Consider the following 19,362-nt stretch of genomic DNA (forward strand, 5'->3'; position numbering starts at 1 on the left):
GTGAAGAATCCGTCGTGGAATTTTTTGAAGCAGCTAAACTGTTGTACCTTGTCGCAGGTACAGACAAAGTGTTTATGGAAGATGACTTTGAATCCTACAATGATGATCAAACGGAAGTAGACGACGGTGAAGATGAAAATCATGTTGAGACAGATGGTGAAAATGATGATGGGGATTTGGAAGAGGAAGATGCTGATGACGAAAATGATTATGCCCATTTCCACTATGTTAAACGTTTAGGTTTGGACTACAATTATAATGTGTGCATGGCATTCGGAATGTATCAGAGAGCTATCGATGTCAACCTTTCATCCCTAAACGCCTCCCAAAACATTGGTAAAGAAACAAACAACCTCAATCATGGCTTAGTAAAGGCCTACATCGCCATGCGGAATCGCAAAGAGGCATTAAGGCAATGCGAAACGTGGAAAAGCACACATGAAGTTGTTATGAAAGACACATTTATTTATCATTTTCAACTCGGTGAGTGTTTTCTTGACCTTCAGTTATTTTCACAAGCGATGAGTGAATTTGTTTGTGCATTGCAACACAACGATCCGTTTTTTCATGCAAAAGTTCTGGTGAATCTCGGAAACTGTTTGGCCGCAATCAGCTGTGCAAACTATCATCAGACGTATTTGGTGTATATGGAAGCGTTAGACGAAATCAGGGCTACCGAGGAATGCTGCAAAAACATGGAAGGCTCCAATATGGCTTGGCTGCGGGATTTTCTATTTGATCTTCAACAGACAAACGATGAAGTAAACAGAAGGCTTACCGGGTGTTTGATACGCAAGCGAAGAGCCGAAGACGCTCTGGCTATAGTTGAAAACGTCATAGAAAAATCTGGTTTAAACGAAACGAACAGTTTACAACCTTGGGCGTTTCAAGCGTTTGAAGCCAAATCCTTGTGTTTGCGTGGGCTTGGACGCTACAGCGATGACCGTGCCTTAAGAGAGAATATGTTGCAGCTTTTGCAAGGGTTTTCTTCTGATGTAGAGGAGTTTATGGAGCCTGAATTGATATGTCGAATATCGGAAATGTTTTTTAAATTAGGACAAAAAAATGAGGCACTACTTCATTGGGCCCAAGGAAGACAACTTTACGAGAAATTTGCAGGACAATGTGAAAATGTCTGGAGGAAGTCTGACCTTTACAACATACTTTTTGACATCTGTTTGACGTTCCAGCAACACAGTGATGCTTTGACATACGCCCAAACACGTTACGAGCTTGTGAAGCAAACTTGTTTAAATGAACCTTTGGACATGTCTATTTGTGATCATCTAAAAATGGTGAGATTAGTGTTGCGAACCATTGGTAATGAAACAGAGGCTCAAAACTATTTAGACAAAGAAACACAAACGTTAATCAATATTCGATCTGTTGAGACAAATGAAACAATCAAGTTGTGTTTGACTAGTGGAATTGCCACAATACTGTCCCATCATGGGAGGTTTTCTGAGGCGTTGAAACTCTTCAGAGAAGAACTAGATATGCGTTTGAGTCCGCCTTTGTATGATTCTGAAAGCGACATTCCTTACAGCCTGGTTCTTAACAGTCATGATGATATTGCCCGTTGTCGCCAATCTTTAGGATTTTGTCTAACAGAGGTCGGACAGCAAGATGAAGCTCTAAAGTTTTTAACAGAGGTTGAAAACATGCAAGTGTTGTGCGATGACAACAACATAACTTTGTTTATGTTAAATCGAATATACATCGGTAAGTGTCATCTGGCAAACAAGCAGTATGGGACTGCCATTGCAAGCTTAAACGAGGCCAAAATATGGTGTGTAAAAATAAGTGCAATAATGTACAAAGATGAAATCTGCTACTGTAACAGACTCATTAGCGAAAGTCTTCGCAAAACCGGCAGCTTTCTGCAAGCATTTTCCTATGGCCAAAAGGCTCTTCAACTTCGGCAAAAGCATGTCGAAGAAACTAAGCAATTTGACAGAGAGTTTGCACTTTGCGTCTTGGAAGTAGGATATACCTTGATGAACATCGGATTTTACGATCACGCGATGGAAAAGTTCGACGACGTATTAGCCATGTGTGATAATATCGACGCAAACAACCACTCGTACGTGAGATTCTTGGCTTTGTACGGAAAAGGTCAAGTTTTGGGAAAGAATGAAGGACAGACCTCCGAAGCAAACCTTCGTGCGGCAAAAATCAACCAGGCTGAAGCTTTTTTGGCTGCACTTAGCGTCGTTACGAGCGGGCCCGATTTGTTTCTCGAAAATTCGGAGTGTAAAGTGGTTCTGGACGACTTTATTGTTGGCCTTAAATCACTGCGTGGTGATGTTTCCAAACAGACAAATTTTTTTGCCTTACAAAAAGACGGTGTTATTACTTGTCTCGCCTTGTCAAAATTTTTTGAAGTTACCGGTTGCATTGAGTGCCTTGGCCAGTGCATAGAAAATGTATGATAACATGGGCAACAATGTAAAAAAAGACTAACCTTACAGGCTATAGTCTTATTACCTACAGCAAGTGATCATGCAATGAGTTGACCGATCTAAAATCTAAAAGTTGACATTTTTTGCTTGTTTATAAATCTAGTTTCCTTCACTTTTGTACTCCATTCATCTTTTTTAGCATGTTTTATTTACTCGTAGGCCTACAATATAACAATGTTGTGAAGGTTATATTTTACATTGATGATGCAAACTGTTCAATTACAGAAAGCATTTTTAAATGTAATTTAAATCTTTTGTAATATTATCGCAGTTTATTCTGTAAGCCATAACAGCTGGTCAAAATATCCTATGTTACTTCAGAACCAACAGCGAGTGTTGGTAGCCTATGTGGCCGTGTAGTCACACTTGGTTAAAGTTTGAGGTAGGCCTAATGGTCGTTTGTCATTTAGGTGAAACCATGAATCGAACTTTTCCTACCCGGCTGTCTTTAACAACAGCAATGTGGTTGACCAAGAGTTTACTTCTGTTCTTACCAATAAAAAGGTCCTGCGCCTCTGCCCGAGGAAAGTAAATTAAGGGCCCAATGTAGCCTAGCCTATGGTTGAGCAGGGGTGGGCAACCTGCGGCCCGCGGGCCGCATGCGGTCCTTCATTAAAGGTTGTGGTTGTGCGGCCCGCAGAGACGCCTGGATTTGAAAAGTAGCCTACTGGCAAACGAGTCAAATTATTACATATTTTTGAGCTGATTAATGCGCTAGTTTTCTGCGATCTGGCAAAATGTGGCTAGAATCAAATGCGAATTATACTTGTAGTTAAGCATATTTGGTAAGAAACAAAGCAAAATCACTTTGTGTTATGCACATGTGCGGCCCGCGATCCAATTTTGACATTTATAATTGGCCCTAGCCTACCTACACAGTGGTGGGTTTCAACTTTTTTATCAGCCGGTGCTATCACAAAAGTCATATTTTTGCCGGTTCTGTTACAAAAAGTCCATTGACAGCAGTGGCGGCTCGTGCCTAAAATTTCTGGGGGTGCTGCTCCAAATTTTAGCCTTCATTAAACAAATACTGGCAATACAAAGAAAAGCCACATTTCTAGTTTTCTAGCCATTGTTTTGTGTAGAAACAAGTAATGCAAATGTTAATTAGCAACTCCATTGTGACGTAATTTTTGTTACGCAATAATGTACACAAGTGTAAACAGCAGACGGCATCATTAGGGAATTTTGTTTACTTCCACAGCGACGGACCAAACTCAATAACATGAAGTAATAATGTGGCACAAAAACACACGTGACACAGACTCGAAACGAAGCGGGTGTAAATACGGTAAAACACAACAACAATACATAGAAACAAGTTAGTAATAAATGAGTCGAAAAAGGTCGAAGTATTTCAGTTGGACAACATTTAAGAAAAACTGGTTGTAACAATGATCACTGACTAACACAATTGCTATTCAGTCATTAATATGGTCATGTTTCATTTTAGTAACTTATTGTCACAGTCAGCGTTTTTAACATATTGTATGTCGCTTCACAGATTATTGCCACACACAAAAACGAGCCATAAAGCTTTTTATTTGTATCATAACTGACAAATTTAACAACCACATTACATTTGTGTCAGAACTTGTTTTTTTAAACATCTTTGCTTAATTTTTGTGTACAGACCATTAATTGTTTTTAACTTTCTTAATTGCTATACTTGCTGCATTACTTTGTGGTAAATAGCTTATGATTCCTTTTTTTGAAGTGCAAAACTCTGCAAGCTTTGAAATTTACAACACTTCTAGCGGCCTCTCTCACTACCGTTATCGTGTGCCTTCATACTACAGCGAACCGGACAGATTGCCTTCTTTCTCTCGTCTTATGCGGCGTATTCGCTCATTGTGTTATTCTAATTCTATTACGATGTACGTCGAATAAACACCTCGCTACATTTGGTGACCCCAAGCGTGCAAAAACGTTATTTTTGCATTATGACAGAAGCCACAAACTCAGAGAATGCTGTAGCAGTAAAGTTACCTACGTTTTGGACAGCTCAGCCACGAGTTTGGTTTCAGCAAGCGGAGGCACAGTTCGCTCTAAGAAGCATTAAAGGAGATCTAACGAAGTACTATTATGTCGTTTCGGCTGGATCAGGACACAGCCAATCGTCTTATAGACCTGCTAGAAAACCCGCCAGTCGCAGACAAATACGAGACTATCAAGGCACGTTTGGCAGAAACCTTTTGTCTTTCGCGCCCGCAGAGGGCCATGTGGTTTCTTCACATGCCTCCTTTGGGCGACAGAATGCCATCCGCTTTAATGGATGACATGCTTGCATTACTTGGCGATGCAAAGGAATGTTTTGTTTTCCAACAACTGTTTTTGGAGCGATTGCCTGAGTATATCCGCACACGGCTGTGCGGAGAGGAAATTAGCGAATCACGGCTCTTGGCCCGCAAAGCTGATGCGATATGGTCCGGTAATCAGACGCCTACGGAACCCGCACTGTCCAACGTTCGGCGCAATGGGTTTTCTCCCGACCAGCATAAAAAACGAGGTAGGAAGTCTCGATCGGCTTCACCACAGGCGATGCCTGACACAAAGTCCCTCTGCTTTTATCATCGTCGTTTTGGCAGAGATGCGATTAAGTGTCGTCACCCTTGTGCACTCGCACAGCAGGGAAACGAGGAAGCCGGTCATCCCTAACTGCCACGATGGCGCAAATTGGCGCAATTGGCAACGTTTTCTTTGTCTGGGATGGCTCAGCAGGTCGGAATTTTCTTGTTGATACTGGCGCAGAGATAAGCGTCATACCTCCCACGGGATTAGAGCGCCGCACCAATCCTCCCGGCAAAACCCTCGTTGCTGCTAATGCCCAAGTGGAAAATTATCCCCTTGTCATACTTGAGATACCAACGAACTTGTTTTGTTTCACACTTGCATTACTTTCGTACTCCCGGGATTTATCTATGTGTTATGACACGAAAGGTAACACTTTCAAGGAAAATTTCAAGTATGATTTTTATTGATGATCCAGGTTTAAACATCCTGAACGAATCGCTAGAAACCCATACATGAATTAGGATAAACCGTAGATTAATCATCCTAAATATTGACGTTTCATGGCTGTACTGGCTCACATCAACAAAAAGTAGATATTTGGTCATTTTACCATTTATTATACGACAACAACGGCTTTTCTGTAAACCACATACAGTAAAAGTCATCAGTGAAACACATTAATTGCGAAACATTCAATGGTCGTACTCAATCGGTGTAAGCAATGGCGAAAACAGCTTCAGTAATTGAACATGGAATGAAACGGTTTTCTAAACAAGTAAACAAAACACATTAAACTGCGCTAACGCATAAGAAATGCCAATCACCCACTCACCAACTATTTTGCCTTCGGGTCAAAAAGTGCGGCACACGTTGTAGTTGCAAGTCCATCAAAGGATGCAACAGTCAAGCACAGCTGAAAAGTATGAATCAAATATATTTTTTGTCATAAGTCAGAATAAAACACTTACCCGCAATTACTGGAAACACTGCTTTCCTGCAGAAGGTCAGTCGACACAACAACACTTAATTTGAGCCTTATCTGTCACTAAAAATGCAGCTCTACGAATTTAACTAAAGCAACAGTAAAGACACCTTACTCTGCCACGTTCCCTGTCCGCACAACGGTCCCTGAGGCATTGGCCTCCACTCCGTACGTTTTCGTACGGAAAGAAGGCCACAGACCCCCGCTTACACCACCTTACGATGGCCCTTTTCGCGTCATTGATCGAGGCAGCAAGGGTTTCACGCTTGCCATCGGCGAAAGCAACCAGCTCGTTTCCATCGACCGTCTTAAGCCAGCGCATGTCGACCTTACGCAGCCGGTACAAGTGGCCCAACCCCCACGCCGTGGTCGCCCTCCCAATTCCGCGCACCAACCAACGCCGACACAACCGGTGCCATCCGAGAAGGAATCGCATACTTCAGCACCGCCCGATCCGGCTCCACCCGAACCCGTTCCTGCCCTGGCGGATCCACCAGGTCATCAGCCAGAAACTTTACCTTCGGGTCAACACACGCGCACGCGTCAAATTCGCACTCCGTCGCGTTTTATGTGTTAATTTTATTATGTCCGCTTCTGGAGAGGGGTCATGTAGCGGCCTCTCTCACTACCGTTATCGTGTGCCTTCATACTACAGCGAACCGGACAGATTGCCTTCTTTCTCTGACTCTCGTCTTATGCGGCGTATTCGCTCATTGTGTTATTCTATTGCGATGTACCTCGAATAAACACCTCGCTACACACTCTCACTTAAATTTAAAACATATCATTAAACATTGTGCTTCCTTTTTACAACCAAAATGAATCAAAAAGTTATAGTTTGGGCAAAATAATTGACAGCTTCTTACTTGATTTCCAAATGACAATTAAGAAACTTTTTTTCTTTTTAGTCATGTGCTAGCACTGCAAGTGCAAGTCTTTTTGGAAATAATGGTGTTCCCTAGAAAAGTTTGCATCCTTTTCAGTGTTGAAAAGAATCGTTTTGCCTTTGAGGGACTCATAGAAATTGCTGGCTAACTGGCTTTTCTTTTTTTTAAGTTTCAGTAACTATTTTATCAATAGGATATACTTGCTGGTCACTACTATCTCCTCTGTAGAATGTCCATTCTTAAGAAACATTTCCTGTGAAGCAATTTAGCAGCTACTAGACTAGACAAATAGTTCATTTCCATTATATCAATACACAAGATTGCACTTGGTTGCAAATGCTGTCCACATGGTGTTTTAAGAAACCAAAACTTGAAATTGTCATCAGTAAGGTGTTTCAAAATTCCTGTTGCTTCTGCAATTGTTTGTTCTGCATTTAATATTGCCTGAATTTCAGTGAGGCATTTAACTCCACAGTCACAAAGCTGTTTTATCTTTGTTAGCATTCAAAACTAAAACTGAGTATTTCTTGTTGTTGCTTATTCCTGCATGACATATTTGGAATAGCAGATGTTTTATCCCATTTTTTCAACTTTTTATTCAGGTTTTTATTATAACGGTTAATCGTGACTTTTCACGGTGTTAGATGACCTTTTTTTCTTTTTCAAGGTGTGAGATACACTTTTTAAGTCAATGATAACTGCAAAAACTGAAGCCCACTTCCAGTCATCTTAAAAAATCACGACTAAAGGCCCGTTTACACTATGCGTAGCACGCTCGCTCAAACCTGCGTAAGTTTGTTTGTTTCATTTTTTCTGCCTGGTTTCGCGCTTGACTGATTTCAGGCGCTCATGTCTCGTAGAAATGAGCGAGTGATCGCCTGCCGAGCGTTTTTCTGCGTATCAAGCTGCTTGAACCTGCGCAAGCGGTCTGTGTTATCGATGTGTACGAGTTTCTGATTGGAAAAAGTTGGTTCATTTTCCAAAAATAAATGATGGCACGCTATTTGCCTTCATTTAAAGTAAATATTACATGGTTATAATTGCATGTTGTGTTTTATAGTGTTTAAATATTGTAATTAATTGCATTTAAAATATACATTTAGCCTAGTACAGAGAACTACATGTTATAGAAACATGAAAGTGAGATAAACATGCCACTAATTTATACAACAACATCAAGAACAATCCTGTATAATTACCAAGAATCAAAATCATGTTTACTAACAAAATATGATTTAATTTAGATAGATACAACATTTTTCGATCTGAAATAGGTGACAACAAATTTACGTGGTAAATTCTGGTCATCAACAGTTGCTGTAAGATAAAAAAGGCGTCTAGTACACTATTTAGTAAACTTAGGTACGCACCGATAATCGCAGTGTAAACGGAAGGGGTCGCAAGGTAAGGTTAGGTTAGGCGCCGCTAAGCATAGTGTAAACGGGCCTTAACCGTCAAAAATAATCATGTAACTGTACTCACTGTCGAACTTAAAAATACAGTACACGGGTTTGGCTTTGGAGCACAGTAAACCCGGAACAGACAACACAACTACAGGCCGGTTCACACGCTGCGTGATTGGTGGAGCTGCGCGAGCCGCAGCACCCTGTCGCCTATTTCGCCCAGCATGTAGCTTTTCCAAGTGCGCATGCGCACAAGTGCAAAACGTCATGAAACGTCACGATTCGTCATGAAACTGGAGCTGCAGTTCCACCATAGATAACATATTAATGGCATATTTTTTTCAAAAAAAAAAACGAAAAAATGCCGATTAAGGCGGAAATTATACTTAAGAATAAAAAATAAGTATAATGAAAGTTATCTGTATTGTTGTGGTAGGACCATTAAGTAAAAATATCTAGGGGGTGCTGCAGCTGGGCAGCACCCTAGCACGAGCCGCCCCTGATTGACAGTAACTAATGATAACCGCTTCTCTGATCCCTTAAAATTTTGTGAGACGGACCGTCTCAGACGGTTCTATAGAACTGGTGCGAACGGGCTGAATTACACCACTGGCCCTACAGCAGTGGTTCTCAAACTGTGGTACGCTAATAGCTTTCTTCTAAACTTAATTCAGGTCACATCAAGAATTGCTGCTCAACTAACCTAAGCGATCAGCCAAGTTTTTAACGGAACCAATGTACAGGACGTTCTTTTTAGGAATTGCTAACACGCTGGTTTCATAAATAAGCTAGTGTAGTCACGAAGAACTCTTGGTATACCCATGTAAACAAGATTTAGGTGGTACACAGCGATAGAAAAAGTCACCAGGTGGTACGCAATCAATATAAGTTTGAGAACCATTGCCCTACAGTAACAAAGTTTGCCCACCCCTGAGGTTGGGTGATTATAGGCTATCTACTGGGTAGCCTATGCTTGGCCTGTCCTACAGATAGGGTATGAATGGAAATTGTACGAGTACAAAAAGAAACTAGATTTATTGTGTGAAATATGTAGACAGTATTAAGTAAAATTAAGATTGCTGCAGATCCAAACGTCCCTTGACCAACTTTTGCATTGACAAACTTAAATGTGGTGTATGACTTTGCGTGTGCGGGGGCGGGGATGAAATAACACCAAAATTATGAACCAAACGAACAAAAAATTTAAATTGGTAGCAAAGTAGAGTGCAGATAAATCACATATCTTAAATACCAGTCGAATAGCTTGGTTATCTGGCAGACTGGCATCTTGTAGCTTCGTCATAATTTGTCGCGTTTATGCTCGAGTAAATCCGCTGGTTTAAAGTTTGCATATTGTTATGCTTCACTGATTTACGTTGCAAATGCAGGATCTGGTTCTGAAACTTATGCTTTATATGTTTGGTGTGGTGCACGTATAATAAGCTTTATTATTTGTTGTAGTAATAACGTGTGTTTGAAACTCCCTTCAATTGCGGCAACGGTTAAAATGTCGGTGCGGCTACCATCAAAACAGCGTTGATTTTCATTCCTAAAACGCTCCAAAGTACTGTAAAACTGGCAAAACAGTTTCAAATTGTATGTGTTGTTGCCAGGCCTATTTTATGAAGTTTCCATTTTTGCGCTTTCGGAAATTGTACATAACTTATCGTTTTTAGTGCATCCCCTTTTTAGATCATGTCCCTCCGACACTGTTTAATAAATTAGCACCTCCCCCTACCAAAAAAAACGAAATTAAGTGCAATAATTTTACTCATTTTTTATGTAGTTCATGAAATGAAGGAAGGTTTTTAAGTACAGTTTTTACATTGGGTTTTGTAAATTTGTGGCCCAAAGATTTTTATGTATAAATTTTAAACATAAGCACAAAACATTACACAGAATGCTTTAAACTTTATGTATGAATGTGGTAGGTTCTTGTCCAAAGTTGTTTTTTGACCCGCAGTTTATCCACAACCCTAAAAGCTTTAATTTAAAAAATGCATGTTTACTACACTACATGACCTAAATGTTTCAAACATTGTTGATTGGTGATTTTTTTTTAAAGATTTAAGTTTTTTAAAAGATTTTGTAAGGCAAGCTGGGTAAAATTCACTCATTTTTAAATATTTAGATATGGTTCCCCTTTTTGTTGACTGACCAACTAGGATTACAAATGCAAGGTTGCAAACCCATTACATGGGATGTATTTTAATGTTTAAATAAAGCCTGGTCATCTCAGTGATTGAAGTGCAGAGGCAAGGTGTAGTAACATTGGAAAATTGTGAACATTAAAGATTTGAAAATTAAAAAAGTGTACAATTAACTTCAATATTAATATCACTGTTGTCCATTTTATAGAAGTCGATGTTTTCAAAATATTGATAAACAAATTTATTATTTTTGAATACTATACACAGGTGTGTTCATAGGCGTAATGAAAAACATAAATATATTGATATCACTCATGATATTATTTGCAAATAATTGTGTGGACTGCATGAACATATAAATTCTTGAAGAAAAGATAAATGACACCAATCAATTCCAGCTATATATATATGTTCTTACCCTTTTTATGGCAATTGTTTTAAAAACAAACACTGTAAAGCATGACTTTCCCCCCTCACCTCCCCCCAAAAAAGCATTTGTAGTGTAAAAAAAGTGTTAAATTTGGACTTAAATAGTTAAACAGCGTAGGGGTGAAAACGAGTCTAAAACTCTAAAAAACTTGTGCACACATACGCTCCAATGTTTATTCTTGGGACAATAAACAAGAAATGTAAAACACACACAGGAAATTCATGATCAACACAAAACTTATGTGGCCTTAATGCCTTGGTTAGACCAGTGGTGGCCAAGCGCATGCGCCAAACGTGGCGCATTGCATGATTAGAAAGGGCGCATTGCCTTCTTTTGATAATCATGAAAATCAAATTAATAAACTAATAAATAAATAAAGTAAGCCAGCCCTATTAATTATTATATATATATATATATATACATATATATATATATTCATTCACAACATTATTCAAACATATCTTTATTTCCACTATTCTTCTTGCAGTTAAAAATATGAAAAAAAATATAATCACCAGTCACCACATTTTTGTCAGTTTACAATTGGGGCTCATTCCGGTCAAAGTATGTATAAAACACAAGTAGTCCAACCCATTGTTACGCGATATAGCCTCATGGACGCCATTTTGTGTCCAAACTAATACAGCAGGTATAGGGAAAAACACATAAATATGGCGCATCCAACACAGTATGTTAAAAAGTTGGCGAATGGTATGTAGAAGGTTGGCCACCCCTGGGTTAGACACTTCCTAATGTGTGATAACTGATCATTCTTTTTTGATGGAATGCTTTTAAAACTGGTCTGAAATAAATTGGCAATTTTATACAATCATGGCTAATAAAACTGCAAACACAGACTATTCTTGACATGATAATGGACTTGTTTGGCATATTATTTTAATTCTTTCTTTTCTTTTTTTTTGCATTTTTGTCAGAAAATCAAAAATTAAGAGAGTGGCTATAGAATAAGATTGGAAAGTATGCTTGTCCTTTACCCATTATCAGGCAAAAGAAAGTCATAAACAATGGGTAAACATTTGATTTCGACACCAAGTCGGTTTATACCAGTAGGTGATTCCCCTTGGTATTTTGCCTCGTTGTGTGACACATATGGTAATGTCATTGGTGACACTGTGTGTGTTACTTTTGACAAAAAGCAAGCTTGTTGCATAGTTTTGTAAATAAAACTGAATTATTATGTGACTAATTGCAGTGCTTACCTTTTTAATTATTTACCCAGGAGTTGTTTTTATTCGTAAGTTTTTGCTGTGGTTTATCTCTATATTGCTAATAAGGAGTTTAAGTAAAGTATTCTGATGGAGACATCAGATTCACCACCTATGCTGGTTGAGTCTTCAGATGAAGAGAGTAGTCAGGTAAAAACATGCACTCTAAAATACTACTCAAAATGAATTTGGTTGTCATTGATGTGTACAATGTTGGGTAAAGCATTTACCTTTACAAAGGCCATTTTAACAAACTGTAGTCCAGCTGGGTGGTCCTTGTTTGGTGTTAACCATTTATTACATTGCAGTGGTAATATGTTTGTGTTTTTGTCTGTTTCAGGAACCTGAGAGAATAAAAGGAGTTTTTCCATGGGGCTTCAAGAAAACCAGAAATCATTGTAAAACCAAATTTTTTTGACATTTTTTTAAAGTTGGTTTAGTATGTAACTTGGGCTGAAATAACCTCCAAAAATGTAGGGGATAAATATAAGTTGTATTTTATTGTATCGGCATTGAGTGGAATGAAAACTATTTTTTATGTATTTAAACAGGATTTTAACTGGTAGACCTTATTGTGTGTTTTTTCAAACCCAGATGTGCCCTTTAACTAGTTTTAGAACCACTTTTCTGGATTTTCTGATGTAGAAATGGACATAACATAGTAAAACTATCACGTTTACATTGAAAGACTGATTTACAGGTGCACTGTAATTTCTTGTTTGGTAAGAGCATATACCTTAAAGTGTTCAACAAATATCATTTGTGAAAAGTTGACAATGGATTTTTTGTCAAGATGTTATCTGAAATGAAAGATAATGCTTATTGACTGGAGTTATGTTACCTTTAAGTTATGTACAGACAAAGACATACACTTTATTCAACCGTGATGTTAATGGCGAAAAACAATAACCTCAGTTTATCTAGTTAACATTTCAACTCTCACAAAGTTTGTCAGTAACTATCCCACAAATTGGTCGCCACCACATAAATAGGACATGTTTTTTTTTTGAAAAAAAAATGATTTATAAATGTCACATTAAACAGTATTAAAAACAGCTAAGAACATTGTTTGGTATTAGTGTCGCAGACATAAACACATGCAGAGGCAAGGGACTATATATATATGCATCAAAATGAAGCGCAAGGTACAGGCTTTCCAAAAAATGATTCTACAAAATTAAATTTGCACCATGTTAGCTTCTATGAGTGTGGGAACACAGTTTTAGTGTATCTTAATTGGTAAATAAATTTAAAATTAATATATTTTTTGTTTCAGCTTTGCAAGTGAACATGTGGCTGCAATTGGATGAACAGTACAGAAGTAATGCACTTCATTCTTCTATGGTGAAACTTATGGCTCCATTCCTTTGTTTGGCCTCTTCTGATCTTCCAGCGAAGTGGAAAGAATGGTACGAAACCCTGAACATTATCGGATTGCCAAAAACGTAAGTGTTGAAATGGAAATAAACGTGTGTTGTGTGAACAAGAAGTTATTGCTTCAACATCTTGACTGACTAACTACTGTATGCCTGTTGTGTAATTCAAGGTTATTCTAAAATAACAAGTGTCATTATTCTTAAAACCTAAATAACCAGGGAGTGACATACTATAATTGTTGTCGCAGTTGCAATCATGAGCCCTTGACTACCTGCTAAAAGTATTATGTATGTTCTAGGCAAAAACAACAAATTTATAATAGTTTACATAGATTGTGGTTCACTTATTGTCTCAAAATCAATAAAATCACCAGTTCAGGCTTCACAAATTACAACCCAGGTCAGATGCAGTATATAAACTATACTATACAAAAATCATCCTGGACCACATGTGTTCAATGCATATGATTCTAGTTGCGAAAAATCATACTCAACTAAAGCTTTCAGTATATTTAAATCAGTCTGTGTTTTTGGTATGCAATGTAATACAACAAAAATATCGGTTTCACCCCTATAATGATGTCAATAAATTCTAAACAAGAAGTTAACATTTTAGAGGTTAAAAGGAATAAAATGACAATCAAGTTAAGAAGGTCAGATCGACTTATTTTGTGGTTGAAATTTGATCACTTTTTTTCTTGTCACTTTGTCACTGTCACATCTGTTACTGTGTAATGTTTTTTTGTTTGTATTTCACAGTGCTATTGATGATCCTGCTCAATATGAACAAGGTCTTTTTTGTTGTCGAATGCTAATGGAAGCCCATGCTGGCATAGCAAAACTGTCCACTAAAAGAAATGATCTTATTGCTATTTTTGACTTTCTGTGCAGTGTTGACCAGGTATATTGTATTCATAAACAAGATCAAGAGTTTTTTTTTAATCAGAATTAATTTTTCTTTTTATTGTTTTAATTTTTACTCCATAAAATTTTAAAACAATCCTTTTTGTTTTTGAAGTATCAGCCGTCTGACTTGACAAGAGTAATTACAGTTGCCAGGGGGCAACAACAAATCAAATTTTTATGGTAGGTTGCATTATATATTTTTTAACAATTTATTGCTTGAGCAAATAAATTCCTTAAGTAATACTGTAAAGATTAAATGAAACACAAGTGCTTATTGGATGCCTTCTAAACAAGATGCCCCAGTTGTTTTAAAGTGTCTCAAAATGAAAAATTTAGTTTTAGCATTACTAAATTTACATGCAAAGATGTTGTGACTCTTATGTCTTAAATGCAATCCTATAAGGAAGTAATTGACTAGTTTTATGACTGAAGGGTTGTGGTCTTGCCATGTAGTGTTTGCACAGTCTTGTAGTGTATGTCATGGTATAAAAGGTTTTGGACAAACATTTTGGTTTCGGACAAAATTATTTTGGTTTTGGACTGAACTATTTAGCTGAAACCAAATTTGAAATCAATGTTCAAAAGTTTCACAAGCAATTAATTTGCTGTTTCTAAACAATTTTTTTCCTGTTGGCTCAATATTTTCTTTGTGGGTTCTAAAAAAAATTGCAGGCTAACTTAAATCCGGTTGTTAGACTTGGACTTTTAAGTATATATGTGTTTGCAACCTCTATGTTTGAAAAACTTTTTTTGTCAAACAATCATTTGTGTGTGTTTTTCAGTGATTCTATGTCGGATATATCAAAACAACATTCCGGTACAGAAGTGTTAGACTCAACAACATCGGAAGATGATCAAAGCTCATTTGAGAGTAGAGTTTTTGCTGCATTGTTAGCCGGAAAACAGTTTGCTGCCACTGTTCACAAAATAACTTTTGATGGGTGTGATGTTGTGCAGGAACTTTCTGTTCAACTTGCTGAAACTGTAAGTTATTTAGAACACCCCCCTCAGAAAGTTGGAATTTCGTTGGACTTTGATTTTATGATTTGCAGGGAAAAATGCTGAAGTTTAAAGATCTTGGAAATGAACATTTTAAAAACAACAACCTTGAAAAAGCTTTAAGTATTTACACTGAAGCGATAAATGATTTTTCTTTTAGTTCTGTTTTGTATTGCAACCGATGCATAACTTTGATGAAACTGGAAAAATTTAAGTATGCTTTTGTGAACTTGACTTTATTTTTGTATTTTTAAATTGTGTGTATTTTTGTGCAGATTAGCTGTAGCTGATGGCTACAGAGCAACTTGTTTAACCCCAAAATGGGCAAAAGCTTATCACAGGCGAGCAGACGCATTAAGAATGGAAGGAAAGTTGGATTGGGCAATTGAAACAGCGGAACTAGGATCGAAAATATGTGACAAGAAGGATAAAGTGGCATTGGATAAGTTACTTGGTACTTTACGTAAGTATTTATGTACAATAGATCATCCATTCATGCAATATACAATTCATGAAAATATTTTTAATAACACAGTGGATCTGGAAGCAGAACAACCCCAAAAAGGAACAATGCCAGCAAGAAAATATAAAAGCAAAACCAGAAGAAAGCCAGTTTTTGTAGGTTTATTAAGAAAATGTGTGCAGCTGGAAAAACTTGCTGTATACTTTAAATATTTTAAATTGAATCCTAAAGCAATAAACTTGAAGTGTGTGATTTGATATTTAGATAATAAAGTTGTTTTTTAAGAACAAACACTAAGTGTTTTTGGCATTTTTTTTTCTGTTTAACGCTGATTTTTTTGTCTCTTAGGTAATAAGAATCAGCTGTTTTGTATCGCAATACCATTAAGTTATTATGTGCATTTTTAGTTTTGGTGCCTGAGGTTTTTAACTAGCTTGTTTTTGTTACTTATTGTATACCATTTAATGATGTTGAAAGAACACAAAGCCTTAAATTTGGCCTGATTGTTTTTACTAATTGTGTACACATATTGTTTTTGTCTATATTTTTTTTCTTTTCTTCCGTCTAACGCAGATTTGTTCCCACGTTTTGGTCAAGAAAGAGTGGTTCAAACTTTTTCAAATTTACGCACATTATAGATATTGGTCTAAAGATGGTCCATGTGAATTTTGACCCCGTTTGATCCCTCGGTTCACCCACAGCCCCCCAAAACGTGAAATTTTAAAACGACTATACTTGCTAAAGTACTTCATTTAGGAGTTATATGCTTTGTTGTTTGGTGCAATATAAGGTATTTCAAAGAATTTTGTACCTTAAAAAAGATTTAACCATTTTCACCTCTTAAACCTCAAAATATTCATTTCTGTCTAACGCTGGTTTGTTAAATGCGTTTGGTCAAGAAAGAGTGCTTTAAATTTCTTCAAATTTGGACAGATGTTAGTTATTGTTTTGAATTTGATCCTCCTGAAGTTTGACCCCAAACAACCTAGAGCAGGGGTTCTTAAACTTTTTGGGTCGCGCCCCCCTTGAAACTTTTTATTAAATCTCACGCCCCCTCTGAATAGATTCAAGTCAAAAAGGCATCATTTTTGTTTATTATCAACATCGGTTACTTAAAAGTATTAATGAGAAGGATGAGGTTGTTTTTTTGAAACCAGTTGTTTAATTCTTGGTTTCGTTGAACTCAAAGCACATCGTAGGTCAGCTTCACAGTCAAGTTTGTTTCGAGCCTTTGTCTTTACACTAACAAGTGTAGAAAAACCAGTTTCACACAAATAAGTTGCTGAAAACGGAAGGAGGGTGCGCAGCACTACGTTACCAACATTGTTATAAACGCACGCATATTTTGCCCAAAAATTCTTCTTGCAAACTTTCACATACAAGGTCTTCACTGAGGCGAAAAGGATTTCGAGTCAGCTTCCAATCCGACAATTCCGTGGTGGTAAGTTCCGGAAAGTACCGTTCAAATTCCTCTTTCAAAATCTGAAGATGTGCTTCAATTTTCTTTTTGAGCTCACCCTCCAGTGAAACACTATTTTGTTCAAGGGCTGCATCAAAGTTTGCGAATGATGCAGCGTTTCCCTGCTGAACTCGACGAAGCCACAGCCCTAGCTTCGCTATAAAAGCACGTATGGCATCAAAATGATCTATTCTCGTGGTGTTTTTGCCTTGCAGGGTCCGGTTGAGCACATTAAGCGCTTCAAAAACGTCAACCAGATATGCCAATGACAATTGAAACCCCTCTGAAGTAAATAAAACCAAGATATCCTGTTTCCCCTGATCTTCGAGAAATAGCTTTACTTCTCCTCTCATTTCATAAACACGAGCTAGCATATTCCCTTTCGATAACCAACGAACGGCAGTATGAAACAGCAGAGCCTTGTGATCGGATTCCAAATCATTGCACAGCTTAGTAAACAATCTCGAGTTTACAGCACTTGCTTTGACGAAGTTAACAATCTTTATGACAGTTGCTAACTTGTTGTTTAATGCAGCAGGTAGAGTCTTCGATGCTAAAGCTTCTCGGTGGATCACGCAGTGAGTGCCAACAATGTTTGGGTTGTTTCGCTTCATTCTTGTAATAAATCCGCTTCGCGAACCAAGCATTGCAGGCGCACCTTCAGTGCAAACACCTACCAGTTTGTCCCATTTCAGGGAATTGTGACCAAAGTAAGAGGCAACTTTTTCATACACATCTTCTGCTTTAGTAGTTGTTGCTAGCGGTTTACACAGCAACATTTCCTCCTCAATCGTGGTAGTTCCGACATAGCGAACGTAAACCATTAGCTGAGACAATTGGGCAACATCGGTGGTCTCGTCACATTGAATAGCAAAGTATGGTGACGCGTGAATCTTAAGAACTTGAACTTCAATATCCTCTGCAATTTTATCGATACGAGCTTTAATTGTAGAATCTGATAAAGAAATTTTTGCCAGCTTCTTGCGGTTTGTCTCCCCTAACACAAGACCGGCTGCCTTTAGCATACATGGTTTAATTAAAGTTTCCCCAATATTGTGGGGTTTCTTTGCCAGGGTAATCATGTAAGATATTTCAAACGACGCTTCTACTACTTCACCAGATGACGATTGGCGAAAGTTCTCCCCTCCTGCAATTCTCATTTTCCTAAAAGAGTCCCTTTTGGCTTGAAAATACGCTAATGGTTTGTCTTTCAGTCCAAAGTGCTTTGTTTTAAGATGGCGTTTCAAACGACTTGGCCGCAGTGCATCATTGCTCAAATTTTCAAAACATATTACACACTGTGGCACAACTTGGCCATTTACTGTAGCTTGAGTAAAACCAAACTGCAAATACTCCTCCATGTACTTTCTCTTTTTAATGCTCATCTTGTCTTAAAGCTTAAACCGTCTCACTCTCAGTGCAGTCAAAATTCATAACCGAATAATGAACAGTGAACCAACTAGCACAATTACTATTTTACAATGACAATTGTTGCATCACAATTGCCAATGTGACTCAATTAATAACAGAACGACTTGGCATTTTTATTGCTTTTTATTGATGCATTGACTAGTATTTATTTTTCAAAGAATTAGACAAATAGCGGCAGCAAGGTTAAAACACCGTGTTTGAGATTTGAATGTCGTCGTTTAAAGCATTGCAATAAAATAATGTCGCCCCCCCCCTGCGAGCCTCTCGCGCCCCCCAGTTTAAGAACCCCTGACCTAGAGGTTCACCCACAGGCCCCAAAAAAGAAAAAAATTAAAATTGGCTGTACTGACCCAAGTACATAATCTGAGGGTTTCATGCTTTGTTGGTTGGTGCAATGTAAGCTATTCTAAAGATTTTTGTAACTTTTTATTGGATTCACCAATTTTTACCCCTTAAACCCCAACATGATAAGTTTTAGGCCAGAAATACAAGCCCTAATGTGCTGAAATGTTAAACAATTGTTTGCAGTAGGTTATTCGTTTAGTATTTAAAAAATTGCTTTAATCGGCCACATAGTTTCTTTTACAGCCCATAATATGTGTACACTGTCAGTCAGATAGAAGTCTCAACTCTTAAGGTAGTAATTCACTTGTTTACGATTAAGGCGGGTGAAT

General features: G+C 37.7%; 1 protein-coding gene and 1 pseudogene across 3 annotated transcripts in view; both read left to right on the top strand.

Annotated features, from left to right (window-relative positions):
• The first annotated feature begins 4,164 nt into the window (after positions 1-4,164).
• Positions 4,165-6,777, top strand: LOC145214754 (uncharacterized; annotated as a pseudogene).
• A 5,267-nt stretch (positions 6,778-12,044) lies between these two features.
• LOC145215416 (uncharacterized) overlaps positions 12,045-19,362 on the top strand; it is a 37,567-nt gene continuing 30,249 nt past the window's right edge. For 2 of the 3 annotated variants that reach the window (XM_080084118.1, XM_080084120.1), the window contains exons 1-9: positions 12,045-12,204; positions 12,395-12,452; positions 13,331-13,499; positions 14,190-14,331; positions 14,449-14,516; positions 15,119-15,320; positions 15,389-15,549; positions 15,611-15,798; positions 15,871-15,953. In XM_080084118.1, coding sequence (XP_079940244.1) covers positions 12,145-12,204; positions 12,395-12,452; positions 13,331-13,499; positions 14,190-14,331; positions 14,449-14,516; positions 15,119-15,320; positions 15,389-15,549; positions 15,611-15,798; positions 15,871-15,953 — 1,131 coding nt within the window. In that variant the 5' untranslated portion in view covers positions 12,045-12,144. The remainder of the gene's footprint in view (positions 12,205-12,394; positions 12,453-13,330; positions 13,500-14,189; positions 14,332-14,448; positions 14,517-15,118; positions 15,321-15,388; positions 15,550-15,610; positions 15,799-15,870; positions 15,954-19,362) is intronic. The other variant, XM_080084119.1, reaches the window with a different exon arrangement.

The sequence above is a fragment of the Phallusia mammillata genome, chromosome 2 (assembly GCF_965637545.1).
Source record: "Phallusia mammillata chromosome 2, kaPhaMamm4.hap1.1, whole genome shotgun sequence".
Taxonomy (NCBI): Eukaryota; Metazoa; Chordata; class Ascidiacea; order Phlebobranchia; family Ascidiidae; genus Phallusia; species Phallusia mammillata.